General features: G+C 42.6%; 1 protein-coding gene across 7 annotated transcripts in view; it reads left to right on the forward strand.

Annotated features, from left to right (window-relative positions):
- The window catches only part of caskin1 (CASK interacting protein 1), a 646,418-nt gene that overhangs the window by 435,006 nt on the left and 185,524 nt on the right, over positions 1–25,888 (forward strand). For 6 of the 7 annotated variants that reach the window (XM_068056519.1, XM_068056520.1, XM_068056521.1 and 3 more), the window contains 2 exons: positions 20,007–20,104; positions 23,584–23,729. In XM_068056519.1, coding sequence (XP_067912620.1) covers positions 20,007–20,104; positions 23,584–23,729 — 244 coding nt within the window. Of the gene's footprint in view, positions 1–2,517; positions 2,605–20,006; positions 20,105–23,583; positions 23,730–25,888 lie in introns of those variants that run through there. The other variant, XM_068056522.1, reaches the window with a different exon arrangement.

Here is a 25,888-nt window from a genome sequence, read left to right on the forward strand (position 1 = left end):
GTTCACATGGCAAACCTTTCTCTCTTTGAGTTTCACATATCTTCAATGGTTTCAGTTCCTTGAGAGATGAGCAGGCAGACAGGCATGTGATATTCTTGCTTCAGTTCCAGGAGCACATGGCATTCTGCTCTCAAATTCCCTTTGTTGGGAGTTCAAATTTTTAAAAAACTCCCAAGTTGCCCAGCAGGCTAGTCATGTGACTAGCTCCCTATATGGAACAATCTCTTCAAAAGCCTTTGTGGGAAGTGCAAATTCTCTGCAACAGCCATAGTCTTGTGACTAAAACTGGTCTGACCATTTCTGTGTATTGGGAAGCAAATGCTGGGGCCCCCATTGTTTCAACATTGTCTGGTATTATGCACATATACTTCCACTCAGTTTCTGTTCATGTGGCGAAATAATGTGTGCCTCAGTCTTGGCAGATGGGGGTTTGCCTGATACTGCTGTACTGAAAATGCCATAATATGCTACTGATTGCAAGATAGAAAAGCCTTATAACTAGGGTTGCCAACTGTGGTTGGGTGTATTTCTGAAGGCTTCAACACATGACCTCCCCCACACTCCTGCCATTGGTCCATCCTCCAGGTGTATTTCCTTCCCACAGCCAATTGGAAAAGGATCAATCTCTTTGTTACCCAATTGGATTAATCGTGACTGTTTTTGAAACAGCTGTTGCCCCCCGACTCCAATATTTTTATAACCAGTAATCAAAAGTGTTCAAAATTTTTTTTTGAAAAAACACAATTTTATTCAATGCTGCTCTGATTTTTCTCCTGGGTTGCTCGCAGCAGTGTCCTGGATATTAATCTTCAATTCCTAGAGACTCTAGGATAATTTCAGAGGGTTGACAACCCCTATATATAACAGAGATAGCAAACCAAAGCGGGACTGAGAAGGTAAGTGAAAGAGTTTTGATGGAGTCTTCCAACTCGATATGTAGGGCTGGGGCCTTCCAGCTGCTGAAGTCCCTCAGGATTGTAACTGGGTTAAGTTTCCTCCCCAGTTATCTGATACTAGGCTCTGCTGGAATATGGGCCTGTGCTGGGGGGGAGACAGGAAATGTAAGCAAACTTGGATCTGGGCAGGTGCTGTACACTTTTGTTGGGCTGTAACTGCCCAGTACTATGGTGGAAGAGGGGAATGCAGGAAACTCAGGCCCTCAAAGTCTAACCTCAGGTTGTTAAAATCTGTCTAAGTTTTAAGTCTACTGGCACAGCACTCCCTCCTGGCAAATGATGCACTATTCACAGCTCAAGGGGTGTTCCTCCTACACTTGGTCACTGCCAAACCCAGACCTGTAAACGCAGTGTAAGTGCCATATAAAACAGTTCTGAAATACAATCTAATAATGCAAATTATCTACACTATTGAAAGCTGCATCTTGATTATATTAGGGGCTTAGGCAAACTGTTAATGCAGTGCGTAACATGTCTTTCGGTAATCGGACAATTACAGCCAGTTTGCATTAGCAGCTAAATTAGACAAGAAGGAATTGGCCAATATTAGAGACATCCATTGCTGGTTTCTGATATATTCCAGCTGATTTAAAGTTCAGGGTAGTGATTCACTAGGATCCCAAAACTGTGGAATGGAAGTCCTCACTGGATCTGAGAGCAGTTCTGAAATCAATGGTTATCCCAGAATAGCTGGCTTTAGCTGGTATGTCAGCTGTGGCTTGGTAAGTAGCACTCTCATCTCTAAGTTAGAAGGCTGTGGGTTCAAGACTCACTCCAGAACGTGAATGCAAAATTTAGGCTGGCCCTCCAGCACTGAGGGAGTTCTGCACTCTTGGTGGTACTGTTTTCCAGCTGAGAAGCTAAACCAAGGCCCATTTGCCTTGTTAGTTGGACATTAAGGGTCCCATGCTCTTTTTTGAAGAAGTGTAGGGGGGTTATCCCTGGTGTCTGACCCAATATTTATCTCAACATCATGAAAGCAGATTATCTGGTTATTATCACATTGCTGTTTGTGGGAGCTTGCCCAATGCAAATTGGCTGCTGCGTTTCCTACATTAAAACAGTGATTACACTTCTATATAGTTCATTGGCTGTAAAGCACTTTGGGATGTCCTGAGGTTGTGAAAGGAGCTATATAAATGTAAGTCATTCTTTTTTTTAACTAGTACAGAGCCAAAAACCACTAAAGCTTTCAGTTTGTGTAGTGTAGTTCTCCTTTGGAGCACACAGAGTTCCAAGAGATTGGAAGTGCTATATTTGCAAAAAGCTCACCCGCAAGTTGATCGAGAGAACCTTCGCTGATTTTACTGGGTTAATAATCACCGTGTACTTCCACCAAAGGTTGAATCTCTGTGGAATGCATAAGGATGTATCAGCCCTGACCACATCAGCCACGGCCTGGTTTCCTGATTGTTACAACATACACTAAGCCCAGTCCATTGACTTTGAAGGGAACGTAACTGAAATTCAACACTACTGTCTGTATCATATGTTACAAGAATTTGGTTTTTGTATTAAAAACTTAGGATTCTGTGTGTTTTAAAAAACTGAAGAAGATTTCAGTGGACATTGAGACACCGGAACTTTACAGATGCTTTGAAAGGAAGTTCAACAGGAGCTGAATTTGTAAAAAAGGACAGGAATACAGGTAATTTCAAGGAAACCAGTAAGGGGTTTGACCTCAGAGCTACTCTTTGAGTGACAAGAGAGAGAAGTTTCAGTTTTGAACTTTAAAAAGCCAGTGAGTTTGGACAAAAAGCAGGCATTCTGAAATTTGATTCTGATCTGCCTGGAGATCAGAAAAAGACCCCAAAAAAGTGTTAATTCTCTGTAAAGAATCCCTGCATCAAGAGTGGTACTGTTGCCTCCTGCATTTTTAAGAAACCCTGAATGCTTGCAGAAATCTTGTCTCTTTAAAAATGACTTTTGATCAAATGTGTAACAGGAAACTGATGCCTGTTGCTACACCCCTGATGGAAGATCTATGTGAAGCCTGCTGCAGTTGAATTTCCTTGAGCACCTACCCATCACAGACTGTTCATCGACCTCGCCTGGAAAGACTTCAAGTGGCATCCAACTATTTGATTTTGGGACACCTCGCTAACAAAAGATCTTCCTTCCAGATCATGACAAAGTTATTTTATTATTCCTTGCATTCCTATGAAACAGCTGTAAACCTTTTTTTTTGGATGTATGTGTGGTGCACGATGGCTAGGGAGAATGAGGAGCTTTAATATCTCAATTCATATATCGAGTTACTTCATCATTGGTTAAGACTTGGTTTTATAATAAATAGTTAATTTTGTTGTTGATTAAAGAAACCGGGTTGGTGTGCTTTATTCTGGAGACAAATAGAACATCTAATTGGCTGTTTTTGGTAAGTTGGAAAATTTTATTGATATGCTGTGACCCGTGGAGAAGTGGGACTGAATTAACAGTGTACTCCTCCTGCCTCAGTTGTAACACATACCAAAGAGTACAGTTTGGTGTTTGGCAAGCAACCCAATCTGAAGTCAATCAATGTCTGGCTCTTGGCCAGCTCAACCTGCCAGGTTTACCAAAGCTCGGTATTTTGGGCTGATATTCCACTTAGCACTTAGTTATCTTGACTGGCAAGTTTTCTGACTTAGAAATTCAAATTTAATTCCTTCAGTTGAATGGTTCAAATTCTAATTAGCAAATAGTAGATTTGCAACTGCGAACAGTGAATGAAATATTCATCCCTTGAGAGAAAACAAACCTGGTATCGATCATTTGATTAACCTATGCAGGAGCCAGTCAGTTTATTCGCATATTTTATTCATGTATTGACCTGCCTTTTTAAGTGAAATCCATATGTATATAAATCTGTTCAAGAAAATTTTGTGTATGCCAGTAAAACAGTTTGCATTTCGTTATATGCAAAGCTGCATTGTATCGGCTCACTGGATGGAGATTGTACATCACACTGTAATTTGCACCACCTGACATTTGGATGGTCTGATAACAAAATGTCTGTCAGGGAATGTCAGAAGATGGTCCTCAGACAATCATGGATTCTCTGGATTGGCCTTTTTTATGGAATGTGGATGTCACCGGTTAGATCAGCAATCATTGCCCATCCCTAATTGCCCTTACCATTGGTGGCCATGCCTCTAGATGCCAAGACCCCAAGCTCTGGAATTCCCTCTCTAAACCACTCCACCTCTCTACCCCACTTTCTTCCTTTAAGCCACTCCTTAAAACCTACCTCTTTGACCAAGCTTTTGGCCATCTGCCCTATTATCACCTCATGAGGCATGGTGTCTAAATTTGGCCCATTTTAAAGTCCTAAAGAAGGAGTTAGACTAGAACGTGGTGCGATGAGTCTCAATTTGAATGCAGTACAGCTGCAGAGAGGATAAAGAATGTGCAGGATGGTGTGTTTAGACGTTTAAAAGAGAGAAGTTCAGAGATAAAATGGCCACAGTATTTTTGGCGCCTGCCTAAACTTGATGCAATTTAATTAGGAAGCAACTGTGAGGTCCCACAGCTTCAGAATAAAATAACAAGCCATCTTTAATGCATAACTGGAGCAAACCTCCCAAATTCTGGTCCCAGTGAGTGGGTAGCATGTGGAACTCACTGCCACATGGAGTAGTTGAGATGAATAGCATAGATGCATTTAAAGGGAAACTAGATACGTACATGAGGGAGGAAGGAATAGAGGTTATGCTGATGGGGTGAGATGTAGTAGGACAGGAGGAGGCTCCTTTGGAGCATAAAAATGGCACACGCCAATTGGGCCAAATGGCGTCTTTCTGTGCTGTACATTCTATGTAATTTACACATACCTCTCCATAACTGCTGGGACAGGGAATGGAGTTGGGAAAGTTACACACAATGGCAAAGGGTGACATTGTCCTGGCCCCCTGCCATTTTGTCTGGGGCAGGGAAGCGAAGGGGCCTGCAGCCACGTGGAGGCACCAGCAAGTGAGACCTGGTAACCTCCTAGTGGGCTCAAGGGGGTCCCTCCACTGGGGCAATCCGTTGCCCCCAGAGTGCACCCCCCACAACTGTGATGACTGCCCCCATGGCAAGACTCCCCCCGACCCCGTTGCCGGGGCCTGCCTGATAGGCCCCAGCGACCCTAATCTCACTTACTTGTGTTCTGGGATCTCCAACATCTTCGGCATTGCAGGCCTCCTGCAATACCAGCAGTGGCCACTGCTCCCGATGGTACTGCCAGTACTGCAGAGCTGCTGGCCCTCCAATTGGCCAGCAGCTCTGGAGGCAGGAGCTCATCCTTAAAGGGACGATGGGCAGATAATTGGCTGCCAGCCATTAAATTGGACCAGCTGTCCAACAGAGGGATCTCCCCATGCCTTCCAGCACACTGCCAGGACCCCCGTTGCCAGGATAAAATCCTGGTTCTGATTTCAGAGAAGGTTGAGCTAAATAGAAGAGTACACAAGATCTCATTATGGCTGTTAAATTGGGCTTTGAAAGTTCCATTAAGAAATAATGCAAGTGCTAATTTAAGAGACACTATCTAACAAATTATTCATGATTTAAAGTTGTCACTGGGTTTATTCAACCCATCAATTCCAATACATAATAGAAAAAAAATCATACTTAAAAGCCAGTCCACTTCACTGTGTGTCAGTGTGCTTCTAGTGCAATGTGCTTAATTCATCACCTTTGCGTTGCTTTTCCAATTACTTTGCCCAAGTGTTATGTAGATCAAATATAGGCATTCAAAATGAGGAAAGGTTTTGATGAAATGAACTGGAAAAGCTATTTCTCTCGTCAGTGAGTCAGTAACTAGAGGGGATAAATTTGAGATTGTCACCAAAAGAACAAAACAAAAGATAGGAGATTTTTCTTTGCACAGAATAGAATCATAGAGTCATACAGCACAAAATTTGGCCATTCAGCCCATCGTGCCTGTGTCAGCCCCACTCCCCTGCTTTTTCTCCATAGCCCTGCAAATTTTTCCTTTTTAGATACACATCCAATTCTTTTTTGAAAGTTACTACTGAATCTCCTTCTACCATCCTTTTGGGTGGCATATTCCAAATCATACTCGCTGCATAAATAAATTTCTCCTCATTTCCCTCTGGATTTTATGCCAATTATCTTAAATCTGCCTCCTCTGGTAACATATTCTCCAGCCAATGGAAACAATTTCTCCCTATCTTCTCGAACAAAATCTCTCCCATTGCTAGTCATGGGAATCCCTGACCAGAAATAGTGGTGGAAGCAAAATCCATAATTATTTGAAATGGATAAATACTGGAAAATACATTGTTTCAATGGTTTGGGGAAAAGGCAGAGGAATTGGGTTAAGAGGCTCATTCTTTCAGAGAGCTGGCAGAGGCATGATGGGCTGAATGGCTTCCTTCTGTGCTGTAAAATTCCACAATACTGTAAAGTACTTTCTGCAGACACAATCCAAGTTTGAAAGGACAAAATCTGTTGCGTTACTGGGCATTTTCATCAGTTGACATGATCATCTATCCATCTATATCTATCATGTATCAAAAATCTTACATCTCCCTGCACTTCCATTATAAAATCCTATGTCCCCATTTATGATGGAATGTGCTTATGTAAATATGTCACGCTGTAATTACCTCCTCCTGCCTGAACTGTAGCCCAACACCTTTTGCGTTTCCCAACTCCTCAGTCTGTACTGCAGGGAAACTCCTGTGCTCCAAACAAGCACAGTGGTTAGCACTGCAGCCTCACAGATCTACTAACCCTGGTTCAGTTCTGGGTACTGTCTGTGCAGAATTTGCAAGTTCTCCCTGTGATCATGTGGGTTTCTGCCAGGTGCTCAGGTTTCCTCCCACAGCCAAAGACTTGCAGGTTGATAGGTAAATTGGCCATTGTAAATTGCCCCTAGTGTAGGTAGGGAATATGGGATTAATATAAATGGGTGGTTGTTGGTTGGCACAGACTGGGTGGGCTGAAGGGCCTGTTTCAATAAATACTTTGCTTCTCAAATTTTCCTAAGTTTTGCAATTGAACTGTAAATAATATTAAGATAAAGTACTATATTAAATTAAGGACAGAGCGTATGGCATTAAAGTGGAGATTGAGTTAAATCTGCTTCACCTGAAGACCACACTTAATCTTCACTCCATATGAGTAATGCAACAGGGCCCCTGATTTAAGAGAATAGCGGTGTGCAGCACTGGTAATGAATCACATTTTTGTTGTTAGCTCCTTACTGCCTATTTCTGAGGCAATGAAATCTTATCTCGGGTACTTGGCACGGTTGCCATTGAAAATTCATTCAAAATCTGGCTTTCAATTCACTTCAAAGAAGGAAATCTAAGCCAATATTTCTTGGACTATCCACAAGGCCTACACTTCAAACCCGAAACGATGGTTTCTTTTCAAACAACGTCATTTTAAAATCGGGTTCCAGAATAGGCCAAAAACACATTTAAGAAGGTTGGTTAACAGCTGGTGGGGGGGGGGGGGGGGGGGGGGGTTGGTGGGATGGGGGAAATGGTTATAGATCTTTTATGTTATTCTTGAAACTATTTGTGAACATCATTATTGCATGTGATCCGATCCAAGTCAACCAGCTGTCAATAGTCAATTCATTTCACTCGGACAGAATCTATTTCCATCCCAGCTTCTTCCAGCTTTACATCAATCTGTCCTTCTTCACATTTGACACTACATTATTCCCATTAAATTTAAGGAGAGGACAGACAAATCCCAATGTTAATAACAACAAACAACATCCACTTGTATTTATATAGAACCTTTAACATAATAAAATATCCCAAGGTGCTTCACAGACGCCTAATTAAGCAAAGTATGACACCAAACCACATAAGGAGATATTAGGGAAGATGACCAAAAGCTTGGTCAAAGTGGTAGGTTTTAAGGAGTATCTTCAAGGAAGAGAGAGAGGTAGAAAGGCAGAGAGGTGTAGGAAGGAAATTCCTGGGTTTGGGGCTCAGGAAGCTGAAGGCACGACTGCCAAAACCCAGTGTTAATGAAGGAAAGAACAGACAATACCCAGTGTTAATGGGGAACTAGATGAGGTTTAATATTAATGCAAATGAGTACAGATGATGCTTGATGTGAATGAAAAGGGAGAATTTACAGCACTGCTTAATAATTTGACCCTTTCTCAATTTATGAATTGACTTAAAAAGACGCAGACTATACACAATCTGTCATTTCTAAATCTAAACAGAAATGACTGCCTGACCTCCTGACCTCACCTGTTCTCGCCTCTTCACCCTCCTCGCTTTGTGCTGGTTTAGCCTCTCCTATAAAGGAGTTTGTCGTACCCAATTGCACGTTCTGGTGATGAGTTGTTAGCTGAAAAATAAACCTATTATTCGCTTTCAGATGCTGACTGACCTGCAGTTGGCACATGCTTTGTTTCCATTTCTAAATCCCAGCTTCTCTGAGGCTACATCTGTTCCAGTACCCGGTTCCAGTTCACGCTCTCTGGTACAGATTTGTGATGCCTCATAGTTCTATGCGTAGTTCTATGCATCTTTACTTAGGAAAAATAGACAAGCAAATTGGAGTCGAACAAGGAAATACTTAGATTAAGTCTAGTTTACCTGAACACCTCCTTCATGCCCAGTTTGTCATTGTGCATCACAGAAACACTTTTCGATCAAAGAATCTATTTCTGAAACTCATTTATATTGTGCTGTTAACACCCAACAGCGTGCAAAGTCAAACAATTTCTAAGCTTTGATCTTGTGTGTCTCCTCAGGGGAGGAAGGAAAGTAACAAAAGAGAATTGAAGAAGCTTACATGGTTCATATTTGTGTGACAGCAGTTGTCTTTCTCTAAGTCTTCCTTTCTTTTCCCTTGAGAGAATGTACAAAGTTTGGCAAGTGCTCATCTGTACTTTCCTCCAAAGTGGTTCATGTACATCTTCAGTGAAAAGGTTTCAGTCTTCCAATCCAAGACATTCTATATTTGATGTATTCACAGTTTCCCAAATGTCCCACACTTTGAAAGAGTGCATTGAGCCGCATCACTTAATGAGAATTTTTTGTTTCTTTGGCTGTTTTCTGTGAGCAACACCTTACATTTGCACAGACAGCCCTAAGCAACTTGGTCTAGGCAATCTTCGATCCACAGATAGCAGATAAGCAATGAGCCAATGGGAGGAAAGATCTTGTAACAGTCTCTATTATGAGGGACAAAGTATTTGACAAACTAATGGGACTAAAGGCAGACAAGTCACCAGGACCTAATTGCCTACATCCAAGGGTTTTAAAGGAAGTGGCTGCAGAGATAGTGGAGACATTGGTCAAAATATTCCAGAACTCACTGGATTCCAGGAGGGTCCCAGTGGATTAGGAAACCGCTAATGTGATGCCCCTGTTCAAGAAGGGAGGGAGACAAAAAGCAGGAAACTATAGGCCAGTCAGCCTAACATCGGTCGTTGGGAAAATGCTAGAGTCCATTATCAAGGAAGAAATAGCAGGACATTTAGAAAAGCTTAATGCAATCAAACAGAGTCAACATGGTTTTGTGAAAGGGAAATCATGTTTGACAAATTTGCTAGAGCTCTTTGAGGATATAACAAGCAGAGTTGATAAAGGGGGAACCAGTAGATGTAGTGTATTTAGATTTCCATAAGGCATTCGATAAGGTGCCACATAAAAGATTATTGCACAAGATAGGAGCTCACGGTATTGGGGGTAATGTATTAGCATGGATTGAAGATTGCTTAACTCACACAAGACAGAGAGTCGGGATTAATGGGTCTTTTTCAGTTTGGAAAGATGTAACTAGTGGAGTGCCACAAGGATCAATCCTAGGGCCTCAATTATTTACTATCTATATTAATGACTTGGAGGAGGGGGCAGAGTGTAATATATTCAGATTTGCTGACAATACAAAAATAGGTGGGAGGGCATGTTGTGATGAGGATATAAGGAATCCACAAGGGGATATAGGTAGGTTGAGTGAGTGGGCAAAAACTTGACAGATGGAGTTTAATGTAGGAAAGTGTGAGGTCATGCACTTTGGTAGGAAGAATCAAAAGGCAGACTATTATTTAAATGGAGAGAGACTCCAAAAAAGTGCAGCACAGAGGGATCTGGGTGTTCTTGTGCATGAAACACAAAAAGTTAGCATGCAGGTGCTGCAAGTAATTAAGAAAGCAAATGAAACTTTGGCCTTTATTGCTAGGGGGTTGGAGTTTAAAAATAGGGAAGTCTTGTTACAGCTGTAGAGGGTGTTGGTGAGGCCGCATCTGGAGTACTGTGTACAGTTTTGGTCCCCATATTTAAGAAAGGATATACGGGCATTGGAGGCAGTTCAAAAGAGATTCACTAGGCTGATTCCTGAGGTGAAGGGGTTGACTTATCAAGAATGGCTAAACAGGTTAGGCCTTTATTCATTAGAGTTTAGAAGAATGAAGGGTGATCTTATTGAAACAGACAAGATTCTGAGGGGACTTGACAGGGTAGATGTTGAGAAAATGTTTCCACTAGTGGGGGAATCTCGAACTAGGGGATATAGTTACAGGATAAGGGGACACTCATTTAAAACTGAGATGCGAAGGAATTTCTTCTCTCAGAGTGTAGGGCATGTCTGAAATTCTCCACCCCAGAGAGTTGTGGAGGTTAGATCACTGAACGGAGGTAGATAGATTTTTGAAATATTTGGGAGTTGAGGGCTATGGGGAGCTGGCACGAAAGAGGAGTTAAGGTCTGGGGCAGATCAGCCATGATTTTATTGAATGGTGGGGCAAGCTTGAGTGGCTGAATGGCCTACTCCTGCTCCTATTTCTTATGTTCTTATGTTCTTCAAAGGCTAGCAGTACAGAGTTGAGTTGAGCAGGCTGGTCGCATTTTCCGTCTCGTTCTGACAACAGACCAGGGCATAAAACTCAGAGGAGAAAAGGAATATTTACTACTATAAAGCAGAGCTGGTAATGCATAATGAGACAGGATTAATTAATGATCTCATAGCAAAGGATCCTCTAGGGAAGAGTGATCATAACATGATAGAATTTCATATACAGTTTGAGGGTCAGAAGCTTGGATATGAAACTAGTGTCGTAAAGGTAAAGGCAATTACAAAGCTTTGAAGACACAGTTGGCTAAAGTGGACTGGGAAACTAGATTAAAAGGTAAGACAGTAGATAAGCAGTGACAGGCATTTAAGAAAATATTTCATAATTTTCTACAAAGATATAGTTAATTGAGAAAGACTGTATGAGAAGGATGAACCATCCGTGGCTAACTAAGGAAGTTAAGGATGATATCAAATTGAAAGAAAAGACATACAATCTTGTGAAGATTAGTGGTAGGCCAGAAGATTGGGAAAATTTTAGAAACTAGCAAACGATGACTAAAAAAAGGAAGAAAATAGATTGAGGGTAAACCAGCAAGAAATATAAAAACAGACAGTAAGAGCTTCAACAAGTATATAAAAAGGAAGAGACTAGCTAGAGTAAACTGTGGAATTAATAATGGGGAACAAGAAAAGTTCAGAGATATTGAACAAATATTCTGTATCTGTCTTCATGGTAGATGACACTAAAAACATCCCAATAATAGTAGAAAACCATGCAGCAAAAGGAACTAAAAACAATCATTATCACTAGTAAAAAAGTACTAGGCAAACGTATGGGACTAAAGGCTGACAAGTCCCCTGGGCCTGATGGCCTGCATCCTAGGGTCTTAAAAGAAATAGCTGCAGAGATAGTAGATGCATTGGTTGTAATCTTCCAAATTTCCCTAGATTCTGGAAAGGTCCTGGTGGATTGGAAAACTGCAAATGTAATGCCTTTATTCAAGAAAGGAGGGAGACAGAAAGCAGGAAACTATAGGCCTTTATCAGGGAGAAGTTTTAATTTTTTCCAATGAAATCAATGACAGAAAAATTGATGTTAGAACTTCGAAATATGGTAATATTTTGGGGATTCTTCAGCTGGCACTGTAGAATACCCTGTGGTGCAGTTTTACGTAGACTTATAGAAGACTTTTGATAAGGTTCCACATGAAAACCTTCTTTAAAATGAAAGTCAAATCTATGGGAATCTGTGTATGGCAAAGGATTGTCAAATTGTGGCTCATGAGTCAGATGTCTCTCCTAAGAGCCCAGATATCTCAGTCTTCAATGCAGTTATAATTCTTATTTACTCATGTTTGGTATTCTACAGGGTTTCAATATCACTAAGCACTCCTGTGAGTGAACCTCACACCCTCTACGATCTGGTGTGTGCCTTTGCTGAGTATCTAGGTAAATTGTAGTGAGACTCAGGGAGTGAAACAGAGAAGACTTCCCACTGTACTCCAGCTTGTTGGGATGTACCATACACCACTATGTCTTCGATGGCACTTTAAATAAGCACTCTTTCAGAAAGAGATTCAGGCTATAAAACAAGCGGATAGGTTACTTACGAATATACAACCATACTAACATACGCATTAGGAGCAGAAGTAGGCCATTCAGCCCCTCGAGCCTGCTCCACCATACAATAAGATCATGGCTGATCTGTTTGTGTTTCGAATTCCACAGTTCCATCTACCCCCGATAACCTTTGATTCCCTTGCCTAACAGGAATCTATCTACCTCCGCCTTAAAAATATTCAATGATCCCGCCTCCACCATCTTCTGAGGCAGAGAGTTCCAAAGTCGCACAACCCTCTGAGAGAAAAAAATTCTCCTCATCTCTGTCCTAAGAGGGTGACCCCTAATTTTAAAACAGTGCCCCTGGTTCTGGACTCACCCACAATAAGAAACATCCTCTCCACATACACCCTGTCAAGACCATTCAGGATCTTATAAACTTCAAGCAAGTCTCCCCTCACTCTTCTAAAGTCCAGTGAAAACAAGCCCAGTCTGACCAACCTTTCCTTCACTTCATGTGGAGCGGGCAAATGAAAAATATTTAGCACAGTTTTTACACTGATTTACAAACTTTGCCCTCCTGCATGCTATCCATAGCAAAACATAGCTGGCTTGTGAAAATAATGGATGATAAATTTTCATACTGACAATGGAAACAGTATTGCACATTGGTTTAAAAAATGTGCATCGTTAGTGCAAAACGAATGGAACAGAATTAGCAGAGGGAGGTTCAGAAGGAGCCTGGGAGAAATAGTGGGCTCATCACTGTCAGTGTCTAGACAATGTGGCGAGGTAATTTAGAAGGTAATAAGTTGTTGGGATATTTATAGCCAGACCAAGTCTATTAAGGTTATTCTGGGGCTGTGTAATCCACAGACGAGACCACTGTCAAGCTTTGTGTACGGTCCTGCCCAATACACTACAAAAAGGAATGTGTAAACGCATAATGATTCCAAGGTTGAGAGGAAGGAACTATAAAGGAAGGTTAAAAGAGACCGGTTTCTGCAACTTATATACTAGATGGTTAAAGAAGGGCCTCACTGAATTATATTAAATGACTAGGATAAGGTGAATCTTGACTATTACTTTAAAATAAAACAGGCCAGCGGGACCGCAGATTATAAATATGAGCTAGTGGAAAATAAATTTAGATCAGGTAGCAGAAGGAAGTTCTTCATGCAAAGACTGATAAATGACAGATTGCCAGGCATTCATAACACAGAGCTAGATGCTAGGCTGGGTGAGCTAGAATATGAGAGTGACAGCTTTGACTGGGTAAAAGAGCTTTTTCTCATCATTGACCATTTTTATGTGTTTTGGTTCAGATCAGTCAATCAATGCACAAAAAGAAAGACTTGCATTTACATAGTGCCTTTCACACACTCAAGATGTCCCAAAATGTTTTGCAGCCCATGAAATCACTGCAGGAAATAGCCAATTTGCATACAGCAAGGTCCCGCAGTAACAACCTGTTTTATGAGTAAATGTTGGCCAGAACACCAGGGAAAATTCCCTCTGCTTTCCTTTAGAATCATGTCATGGGATCTTTAGTTGAATCTTGAATAGAGAGGGCAGATAGGGCCTTGTTTGACATCTTATCTGAGAGACAGCACCTCCAGCATTCCCTCAGTATTGCACTGGCATGCCAGCCTAGATTTTGCTCAAGTCTCTGGCATGGAACTTGATCTCACAACCTTCCTGACTCAGAAGGTAAGAGTGCTACCCCCTGAGCCACAGCTAAGGAACTTGTAACACTACAGAATTTCAACCCTACGTGGCAGCAGCTGACCTGCCCATGGGGATCAGTCAAGCATGGTCTCATCCTCGCTCAGCATTCACACACACTCATTTTCCAGCGGGAGTCCATAAACAGCAATCAGCTGTAGGAATCCTGGCTAGTTTGTATTCTTTTTCAAATTCTGAAGACAATTGCAATGTCCATCACTTCCCAGGCTTTAACCCTAGAGTCTTCCTAGCCTCTACAGAACAGCACCAGGCTGCAGGGTTGCTAACCCTCCAGGATTGCCCTGGAGTCTCCAGGAATTGAAGACAAGTCCCTAGGACACTGCTTGGAGCGACCCCGGAGGGAACATCATAGGGACATTACAAAAACTGTTTCAATAAATTTTCTTTGAGCAGTTTTGTTTACTAGTTACACAAATATTGGACACCGGGAAAAGACTGACAGTCAAGAATCATGGTTTTTTTGAAGAGCATGTGATGGGCACCGTGAAGGGCCAAGAGTATGGTATCTGGTGAGGTTGGGTTTTAAATCATCTTTACTGATTTCCCTTCCCACTTAAATGTTATCCTTATGCATGACTTGTGGAAAATTGCTGCTGCTTTCAGAAGCCAACCATCTGTCTCTGCCCATGTCATTAAATGTTGACTCTTGTCCCTTTTGCCCATTTCAGTTCCAAAAGGGTGGAAAAAAAAGTAGGTACTGAGGACTCGGTCATGAAGAATGCGGGAAGGTGGTGCGCCGCGAAGATTGACATTTCAGGTGACCAATAGTGGGGCAGATGGAGGCAGGAGGCAGTGTGATGACACCTCCAACCAGAATTGACAACCCAACCGGACTGCCCATTGCCTGTAGACAACAAAGAACCAGCCTGCAGAATCTCTTGTAGAATTTCTACACCCTTTATCGACTCCACATCTTTATTTTGTGTGAAATATAACACAACAACTATAACAACTTGCATTTCTATTCAGATTTTAAAGTAGTAAAATGTCCCAAGGCACTTCACGGGAGTGTTATCAAACAAAGTTTGATGCCAAGCCATTGAAGGGAGACATTATGACATGCAGCCAAAAGCTTGATTAAATAGGTAGGTTTTAAGGAGCATCTTAAAGGAGGAGAGAGAGGCGGAGAAGTTGCGGGAGGTAATTCCAGAGCTTGTGGTCAAGGTAACTGGAGTCGTGGCTACTAATGGTGGAGCAATTAAAATCAGGGATGCACAGGAGGCCAGATGTGGAGGAGTACCGAGATTCCAGAGGGTTGTAGGGCTGGAGATTACAGAGCTAGGGAGTAGCGAGACCATGGAGAGATAGAAAAAAAGATGTAACAAAAAGGGTGAGAGTTTTAAAATGGAGATGCTGCCAGACTGGAAACTGAAATAGGTCAGTGAGCACAGGGGAGGGGAGCCAGCGATGGGTGATTGGGACTTGCTGTATATTAACATTTGACCCTGAAGTGAAATTTAAAATATTTGTTACCTGTATCCTTATGTTATTTTATGGGTCATTGTAATTGAACATCAAATAGTGAAAAAATAGTTTTATTTGGGTTTAGATCAAATTTACATTTGTATTAGCATTCAGCAGCTCACTGTCACTGTACAAACTCCCTCTTGCAGACTAACTGTCTGATCTAGCTTGAATCTAACCAGTTGCTATATCAATGCATGCTTACTGATATTACGGGATATTGACGAAGCTCATGTCTGTAAACTGATAGTATTTTCCATTTCCAAAATTTGTTTAAACCAATTACAGATCTACACCTGTACATTTAAAAGACAAGAATAATACCAAGCAATACCACTTTAAGAATTTTGTCTTAACTTCTGACGAATTATTTAAAATCCATTAAGAGTTTTGGTACCTATGAGCTGAAAAGCTGTAAAATGTGCTAGATGCAATCCTTATAGTACGAGAATCCAGCAGGAAAAAGTTGCTATAGCAACCATTTTGCTAAGGTGATACCGTCTATTGACTATCCTGTGTGACTGTTTGGCTAGTTTGCTAAAAACAATGCACTGTAACCAGGGAACGCCACACTTCACCAGAATCATCCTGCATTGGTGGAATCCCATTGGTGCAGGGAGGGCACCACAGGCTGCACATACGTAGCATACATGCTCCCCATCAGGAACCAGCTCTGTTTTGCTAAAGGAAGAGCTTCCATGTGCTCAGTCTTCAACCTGTTTGTGACCACGGGCAGCAACTGGTGCAGATCCATCCCAGTTTCCTGGCAGTAGTTATGGTGCTTTCGTACTGCTATACAAGAGAGAATCTAAGAGAGCAGGTCAGAGGCTAGGAATCCTGAGGCAAGTAACTCACCTCCTGACTCCCCAAAGCCTCTCCACCATCTACAAGGCACAAGTCAGGAGTGTAATGGAATACTCTCCATTTGCCTGGATGGGTGCAGCTCCAACAACACTCAAGAAGCTCGACACCATCCAGGACAAAGCAGCCCGCTTGATTGGCACACCATCTACAAACATTCACTCCCTCCACCACCGACGCACAGTGGTAGCAGTGTGTACCATCTACAAGATGCACTGCAGCAACGCACCAAGGCTCCTTAGACAGCACCTCCCAAACCCGCAACCTCTACCAACTAGAAGGACAAGGGCAGCAAATACATGGGAACACCACCACCTGCAAGTTCCCGTCCAAGTCATACACCATCCTGACTTGGAACTATATTGCCGTTCCTTCACTGTCGCTGGGTCAAAATCCTGAAACTCCCTTCCTAACAGCACTGTGGGTATACCTACCCCAAATGGACTGCAGCGGTTCAAGAAGGCAGCTCACCACCACCTTCTCAAGGGCAATTAGGGATGGGCAATAAATGCTGGCCTGGCCAATGACACCTACATCCCATGAATGAATAAAAAACAGGTCCTCTTTATTCTACCCTTCTGGAGCCGAAATGGGAAAAAAGAACACGAGTCAACATTTAATGACATGGGTAAGCAGAGATAGATGGTTGGCTTCTGAAATCAGCATCAATTTGCCACACGTCATGCATAAGGATAGCATTTAAGTGGGAAGGGAAATAAGTAAAGATGATTTAAAACCCTGCCTCACCAGATGTCTTGCTCCTGACGACTCCACACTGCCCATCACACGCTCCTCAAAGTGGAGGACAGCACATTGTTGAATCATGGCCCTACTCCAGTGGCAGTCATTTTCCTCCTGCCTCTGAGATGGTCTTCCCGACAGGGGTAGGGAACACTTTGGATGCAGGGGGGTGGAATCTGTCAACAATACTTAATTTAGATGGGCTCCAGGAAATTGGCCAGGGTCAGGAGTGCAGCAATGGGTCATGTCAACTATCTACCAGGAATCTAACAGCATAGAAAGTTCTGGTCAACATTGCTTTGACGCAGAATGTATGAATATTTATTAAAACTGGAACCATGTTTTATTTATGCAATGTATGTGAATCAAATAATGAATAAATGATTTGTCAGTGCATGTTTTTTCATTACATACACATGTCAGGGTTATTATTGAGTGGGCAAAGCTCCCAAACTCTCTGTGCCTTTCACGACTTCAGGACATCCCAAAGCATTTCACTGCCAATGACTGTTCTAATGTAGGAAACAGCTTGAATCCTGGTTTGAGAGATGTGCATCCTCAATTCAGATAAATACCAAAAGTGGTGGAAAGGAGCAGCAGATTGATCATCAAAGATAAATGAATATTTTAGCAGTGACCCTTCACCAGACACCAAGATATTAATATTTCTTGATCTGTTTTAATGACCCTTTGCATCTTTTTCCTTTTACCTCTCACCTCAAAGTATAATTAACCTGAGCAAGTGCAGTCGAAACAGAGTGATTCTCAATTGGCTGGTGTCGCACATTACCGAACATCAGAAATTCGGGAAGTCCCATTTCGTAAGAGGAATTAAAGTCACCACTCGTGGCTTTGGAATGGGAGAAGGCCATTCAGCCTCTCACGAGCCTGTTTGCCATTCAATGAGATCATGGTTGATCTGTATCTTACGCCCTTGGTTCCATAACACTGATTCCCCTTGCCTAACAAAAATCTATCAATCTCAGTTTTGAAATTCCCTATTAATCCACAGCCTCAACGACTTGTTGGGGGAGAGAGTTCCAGATTTCCACTACCCTTTGTGTGAAGAAGTGCTTCCTAACATCACTCCCGAATGGCCTGGCTCTAATTTTAAGGTAATGCTCCCTTGTACTGGACTCCCTCCACAAGAGGAAATAAATTCTCTCTATCTACCCTGTCAGCTCACCACCACCTTCTCAAGGGAAATTAGGGAAGGGCAATAAATGCTGGCCTAGTAAGTGACGCCCACATCCCAGGAACAAATAAAAAATAATCAAATCTTTTAATCTTCTATACTCAAGGAAATACAAGCCTTGTCTGATTGTAAAATGCTTTAGCTGGGATAGGATGAAATGCTAAGGTTTGAGCTGGAATTAAAATGTGTGTTTTTACCTTGTGGTTAAAATAACACAACCATTGCTGCCGTCTCTGCACTGCACTGATGTCGGAATTAGCATTTTGAAAACCTGTCAAGCACAATGAGTTGTTCTAGCTGTTTATATGATGAAACGACATCAGACCAGCAAAGTCCATCAAGTGCTCTTAGTTGCCTATCTATAATGTGTGTGTCCGAGCTTCTCATGGTCAACACTTGAGGACAGCCAGTCATTGCTAACAATACTTGTTAGGATGCAAGGCTTGCTGTACAAGGCAGCACATTGAAGATCAAAAAAAAAACATTGGCATCGAGTACACGGGTAAATACCCACCTGTTGCTGAATTGGCTTTGTAGCAGTAGGTTTCAAGATCAGACCTGCCGTTTAATATATATCCCATCTTCAAAGACCCTGTTGTCAGCCATCATATCCCAGCATTTTCAATCTGGGCATGCTCTGTGGAGCCTATCTGTTAGCCACAATAGAATTCTATAATAGATACACTAAAACAGTCTGGGACCTTTAATTTGTCCCTGCTGAGATTCATTGTAAAACTAAAAGTGTTGGATTAAGTACATGATTCCTGGGTTCTGTATCGAAGCCTTTCAACACCAGATGTACCTAAAGTAGAAGATCTAATTGTGAAACCCATCATCATGAGATGCCGACAGGTTTTTACATTTCAGTAAGTGCCCTTTCACCAATGTTCCCTGTTAATCTGTGCTTATGCCCAACTGTGCCAAATTGCTAGTGTTGGAAACTAAAAGTAGCTCGTTTAGACTTCTAAAGAGTTGATTGGGAGATGTTGATGATGATAATGATGTAGTTGCTTGTTTCAGCTCCTCTCCCCCATAGTTAGCATAGCGGGAACTATGATTTCACTGATAAGGATACCCAGTGCTTGCTGCTGTTAGTAATGCTTGTTGGAAAATGCCTAAAGCCAAGGGAAGAGCGCCAAGACATGAAATTCAGTATTCATTATGGGCTGACAGCTTTTAGAGCAGATTACCTGTAGGCCAAATGAAAGTTTCCTCCCCCTCCTCTCCAGAAGGTGCTGGTTCATGCTGGGGTATGATTCCACGGGCACTAATCATGCTCTGTCACCATGACCATTCTTCACGTATGGCCCAAGACAGTGTGTGTTGACAGGGTATCTGGCTGCAGTGGCCCATAACAATTGAGACCCTGAAAACTACACTGGTGCGTTCTCCAGCAAGGGTTCAGAAATAGGCTGCTGCTAGCTGATTTTCCTGCCTTCGAGCCCACAGTTCTCACTCCAGCTAAGAGGGGTGGTTAACTCACAATGGGTGGCGGGGGGCAGTGGTGTGGGGGTACAGGTGGGGAATGAAAGCAACCGAGATCTTTCAGTCTGTGTGTCTCAGTTAGATGTCCTCTAAACCAACTAAGGCACCAGGAGAGCCAAGAAATGTTAAATGCTATTTTGTTCTATGCAAAGTGTTACTGCAATTAGCTTCGCAGTGCTCTGGTAAATTTGACCTCTTTGTGGGGCTAACATCTTCCTCATTCTTTACTTCTGCAGATTTTCCGCTCTGCACCATGCTGCCCTCAATGGGAACACCGAGCTCATCTCTCTGTTGATTGAAGCCCAGGCCACAGTGGATATCAAGGACAACAAAGGTGATGCATAAGACTTTAATTCTATAGCTTCAACCTTCTCCCTAGGCAGACTCCAGTGTAGCTGCTGAATTCTCAGCCCAATAACAAAGAGCTCTGTGTACTGAGCACACTTTGCTTAGAATCACAGCGATACCTTGCGGCGATTGTTTCACTGCACTGCTTAAGTGCCTCGCACACAATGTTTACTCTGTACAAATGAAGTGATTCTGCGTAAGGCACAAGTAATTTAATGTAGTTTTCTGTCACTATAGTGTTCCTTGCTTTTATATTTTGAAAAATGCACTCTTCTGCACTCACTCTTCAATGGTGAGTCAGGCCGAAAGTCAGCGACAAATGATTATTGTTAATGTGTTTAGAACTGATTTGTGCATTGATGGTTTGAATTCCAACTTTCAACTAGTCTCTGAATGGCACAGCCAGCTACGGTGTTGGCTTTAACTACAGTACTTTATGTCAGTCCTAGGAAGGAAAGTGAAGGTGTTCTACAGGGATGAGGGAGCTCGCTCCTGAACTAATGGAGCCAATGAGTACTTACCAGGGCCTACTAGCACCATTGAGCTAAATGATATCTAACCCAAATTGTGCCTCCTAATCTGTGTTAAAGGTGCTTTCATGAGAATATCTTGGGGTTAGTTCTGATTTGGGGCATTAGTGTTAAGTGGGCGAGAGCAGATCATTTGACAAAATCAGTACTATGTTGGGTCTCAATATCTGATTGAACATTGTTCACAAAGACAGATGGGGCAACAGTCGATCAGTGACATAATGGTTATAAGTTAAAATGGGGACAGTGTTACCAAAGTAAGATATTCTACCATAGAGAAGGATGTGATGACACAGCCAGTAAGGTGTTATGGCCATTAGTCTCCCACAACAAGTGTATTATTTTTATCTTAGCTCTAATTAAACCAAGACTTAAAAAAAAAATGAAAATGACATTTGCTAAGTATCGGAGCAGTCTGTTCCAGTGCCTGACTCTGCTGATCTGATGCTCCATTATAACCTACCTTTCTTCAGTGAAGTAATAGGGTTCTGCAGTGTAATATGCCCCATATTCTATAAAAAAAACAATGGCTGAATTTTACCAGCCCTCTGGAGACAGGCTGGGAGGTGAAAGGCCTTGTAAAATGGCAGCGGAAAGCGTAGGGAGGGAGTCCGACTTCTTTCCTCTGTGATGGGATATTACCAGCAGGTGATCAATTAAGTGGCCTGTTATTGGTTACTTCCTGCCCCCACTGGCATTTTATCGGCATCGGTAAGGGGCCGCCAGCGGGTAGGGAGATCACCAGGTAAACGCTGGCAGCCGCCCAGTGGCTTTCCGGGGGGACCCCCCTCTATAGCTGCTCTATGGCCCACGGAGGAGCCCCCAGCGACAATGGCCATCGCCATGGCTGCGCACCACCGCTGGAAGGTGCACCCCCTCCCTGATCGCCGGGACCTGCTAGCATGGTAAATTTAAAAACTAACCTTGCGTTCAAGGGCACTTCCATGCTGAGGCGCCCTCTGCTTCCTCAAGCCTCAGTCGTGGACACCTCTATCTGTGGCGCTGTCGAGACTGCAGAGCTGCAGGCCCTCTCATTGGGGTGGGAGGTGGGCTGCCATCCTCAATTGGACAGCAGTCCCAGCAGTGGCCCCTTAATTGGCTGCCGCCGGTAAAATGTCACCAAGGGTCCGGCCACCCATCCACACGACGTTGGGTCCCGCTTTCGGTCCTGGCAGCGGTGCTATTACATTGTGATAAAGTTCCTGCCAATGAGTAACCTTCTCTCAAGAAAATAGAACTTGCATTTATATAGCACCTTTCACAAACTCAGGATATCCCAAAATGCTTTTCATCTTTTGAAGTGCAGTCACTATGGTAATATAGGAAGTGTGGCAGCCAATTTTCGCACAGCAAGATCCCACATGCAGCAATAAGATAAATAACGAGACAATCTGTTTAATGATGTTGGTTGAGGGATAAATATTGGGCAAACACATGGGAGAACTTGTCTGTTCTTCTTTGAGAGGGCAGGAGGGGCCTTGGTTTAACGGCTCACCTGAAAGGTGGCACCTCTGACAATGCAGCACTCCGAAGTACAGCACTGGGTGTATTGGCTTAGATTATGTGCTCAAGTCTCTGGAATTGGGCTTGAATACACAGGTGCACAAGTGCGCAGCTGCCTGGAAAGTACCGAGCAGGCCTTGTTCCGAGACAAATACTACGAATAGCAGTGGCCACGCAAAAAACGTTAAAGGGACCAGGCACTGAAAAAACTGCCACATACAGCAACTAAATTTTAAAGGGAACATTGCCCACAAGCTGCTGACTCAGAGGTGAAAGTACGACCCACTGAACCACAGCTGACTCTTAGCAAGAGTTCAGTTGTGATGGAAATGAAAAAGTAGCTTGAATAACTTAGTGTAAAAGTATTACTTGAATGGATTCATGCACTGTTTTGCAGTGCTGGAGACCTAAAATGTATGTAACCTCCACCTGGCAGTTGAAGTGTCACCCACCACACATAAATCTTCATCCAATTTGCAGATTTCCACAAAGTTGCTTGAAGATACAGTGAGGTTCATTGCATATTCCGAGGGGGAAATTAATCACTAGTTCAAAAATGTCACCGTAAATTTTTCATTTTGCTGCGTAAAAATGCTGAGGTATAACAGCATTATAACAACAGGTATAACAGTAGGGCGGCACAGTGGCGCAGTGGTTAGCACCGTAGCCTCACAGCTCCAGGGACCCGGGTTCGATTCCGGGTACTGCCTGTGTGGAGTTTGCAAGTTCTCCCTGTGTCTGCGTGGGTTTTCTCCGGGTGCTCCGGTTTCCTCCTACAAGCCAAAAGACTTGCAGGTTGATAGGTAAATTGGCCATTATAAATTGTCACTAGTATAGGTAGGTGGTAGGGAAATATAGGGACAGGTGGGGATGTTTGGTAGGAATATGGGATTAGTATAAATGGGTGGTTGATGTTCGGCACAGACTCGGTGGGCCGAAGGGCCTGTTTCAGTGCTGTATCTCTAATCAAAAAGCATCTTTTTTAAATCTCTGAACTTAGATTTGACTATTTGTAATTTTGGATTCCACGCTATTCACCTTTCAGAATTTTATTTCCATTCTACATCTCGAGAAGGATAATCATTCTGTGCTGCAGCATGACTTAATTAATATGTTTTATAGTAATCTGACAGGAAAGTGTCCATTTTTTCACCCAGGGATTTACTTGCTATTGGGAGAAGTGAAGAGCATCCTTTGGGCACAATGCAGCTTAACCAAGTTAGACTTTATGGTATTTAAGACTCAATTGAAGTCAACAAGGAATAGAATTTATCATTCATGGTCTAATTCTTACGGGACTCTTTGTCAGCTATGGTATATGAAAAATGATTAACTTGTGCAGCGCCGGAAAAAAATCACTAATGTGTCCCTTGAGGTGAGGTGTCCGTTGTAATCATGTTTGTTTTTTCTCCTCCCCACCAATTGGCTGTAGCAATGAGACCGTTGCACTACGCTGCATGGCAAGGGAAGGCTGAGCCAATGAAAATGCTCCTGAAGGCGGGATCGAGTCTCAACTCTCAATCAGACGAAGGTCAAATCCCACTGCATCTCGCCGCACAGCACGGACATTATGAAGTGGTGAGGAGTGAATTTTTCCATCTTAACGAGATTTTTGTTCCTCTGTGGCCTGAGATGGGAGAAAGGGTGATCAAATAATGCTTGCACTAAACTGATTTAACAGACAGCTAAAGCTCTGCCCCTAGAAAGGGACAAGCCACAGGCATAACCGTAATTTGTGTATATACATCTGTATCTTCATAGGTTTACAACTACCACTTTTATGCCATCAAGTTGTTCTAAGTGTAGGACCAAAGCTACCAATCCACCGGGTAAAGTGATAAATTATCCCCCGTTGCCCCCTAACTAAAACTAATAGGTGAAAGAACCAGTAGAGAGAAGAGGAGAATTTTTTTACACAGCAAGTTGTTATGATCTGGAATGTGCTGCCTGAAAGGGTGGTGGAAGCAGATTCAATAGTAACTTTCAAAAGGGAATTGAGTTTATAACATGAAAAGGAAAAATTTACAGGGCTATGGGAGGAGGGGGACCAATTGGAAGCTCTTTCAAAGAGCTGGTACAGGCACAATGGGCCAAATAGCCTCCTTCTGTCTGTATCAATCTACAATTGCAATTTAATTCACTCTTAGCACATTGGTTGCACTTTGTAGAAGGGTTGTTAAGCGCTAGAATGCATTACCTGAACCAGTATCAGGTTCACCTCAGGCTTACACGTTCAGGTGTAGCGATCATTCCTGGAACTCCTAAGCCGGGATGTTTCATTCCCATATTTGGTCCCAGTACCCCTTCTGCATCATTATTTCTTTCACGATTGCATCTCAGCCATGTTAGTGATTGGGGGTGAAGGTCACTGCCTGTTCTCTTAGCTTCGACTTGCAAAGTGGTGGTGAGCACACAGCCCTGGAGGCTTGCGGCCTGCTTTATGATTGGACTTTTGTTTAGGATATGCCCTGCTGAAAAATCAGTGCTGTGGACTTGTAGCCATCTGATCAATGAACAGCCTCGTGAATAACCCAGCAGTGTGGTGGTAAAAGTGGTCGTCTGTGTTCCTCAACTGTAGCTACATGAAGTATCCTTTCAACAATGACATCCAAAGAGAAAGGAGAACCTTTGATAGTAAATGGGAACTGATTTAACTTCTTGAAATCTCAGTATGTCCAACTTGGTCTCATTTGCCAAGAGTTATTGCTTTACCAAGAGACTGAAGCACAGAGTGGAGATGATGATCCACATCACAAAGGTCCTGTCAAACAGGAAGGAAAAGCCAGGAAGGCCAAACAGAAAAACAAACGAAGAACCTTTGCTTCCAGTTCAATGTTTTTTTTAATTTCAAAATATCATGAAATGTCAATGATTTAGCTGTGGTTGCTTGTGAAGTGATGACAAACCACTGAAGTGGTTCACCCAAGGTACATATGTCTGAACTAACAAGACCAACAGCCTCTTCCTTTCTTCTTTGCCTTCAGACATTTCTGACTCTGTGCAATGGACAATGTTTATTCATTTATGCAGATTCTATAGTAATTAAGGAACTGCTTGAAGTATGAATGAATGAATATATCACTTTCACAGGTGGAGTCATCTTTGACCAGAGTTTAACATATACCTGATAATCTGGCACCATTGGTAAACCAGAAACCTTTATCGTTGACCTTACAGGCTGCTTAAAGGGCCTGAATGTCAAGATATGTGGCTGTAAGTAAGCAGAACCGAGCTGCTGGTTCTGTACAAGCCTTTGAGCTGAAGTTTCATTTCTGGGAATAGTCGCACTGTGATCTCGGGAACCTCAAAATCCTGCAGTGAGTTCTGAGCACAGCTACTGCTTGATGACAATAAATTCTGGGCAAAGCTGGGAAGATCTCGAAGGGAAGAATTCCGTTGTCACCTTCCTGAGTTCTATGCCAATTGTGAAATATTTGTTCCTCTAGTTGGCATGGATGTGAGTAATGGCCCCTGGGAATGTCCAGACGGAGCAGATTGAATTGCAAGAGCAGAGGCTGGAGGGGCTGCAGTTCATTCTGTTCATCCAGAGCTCTTATCCTGTGTTACTGCATTTCTGTCCTTGTTTGACTTAACCTACTTGTACTTCACTTCTTTGTGAAAGTGAAGGATATAGAAGCACTGGGGCAGGTGCAAAAAAGATTTACAAGGATGATACAAGAATTGAGAGGGCACAATTTTTAGGATAGACTGAATAGGTTGGGGACTCTTTCCTCGTG

The sequence above is a fragment of the Heterodontus francisci genome, chromosome 24 (genome assembly GCF_036365525.1).
Source record: "Heterodontus francisci isolate sHetFra1 chromosome 24, sHetFra1.hap1, whole genome shotgun sequence".
Taxonomy (NCBI): Eukaryota; Metazoa; Chordata; class Chondrichthyes; order Heterodontiformes; family Heterodontidae; genus Heterodontus; species Heterodontus francisci.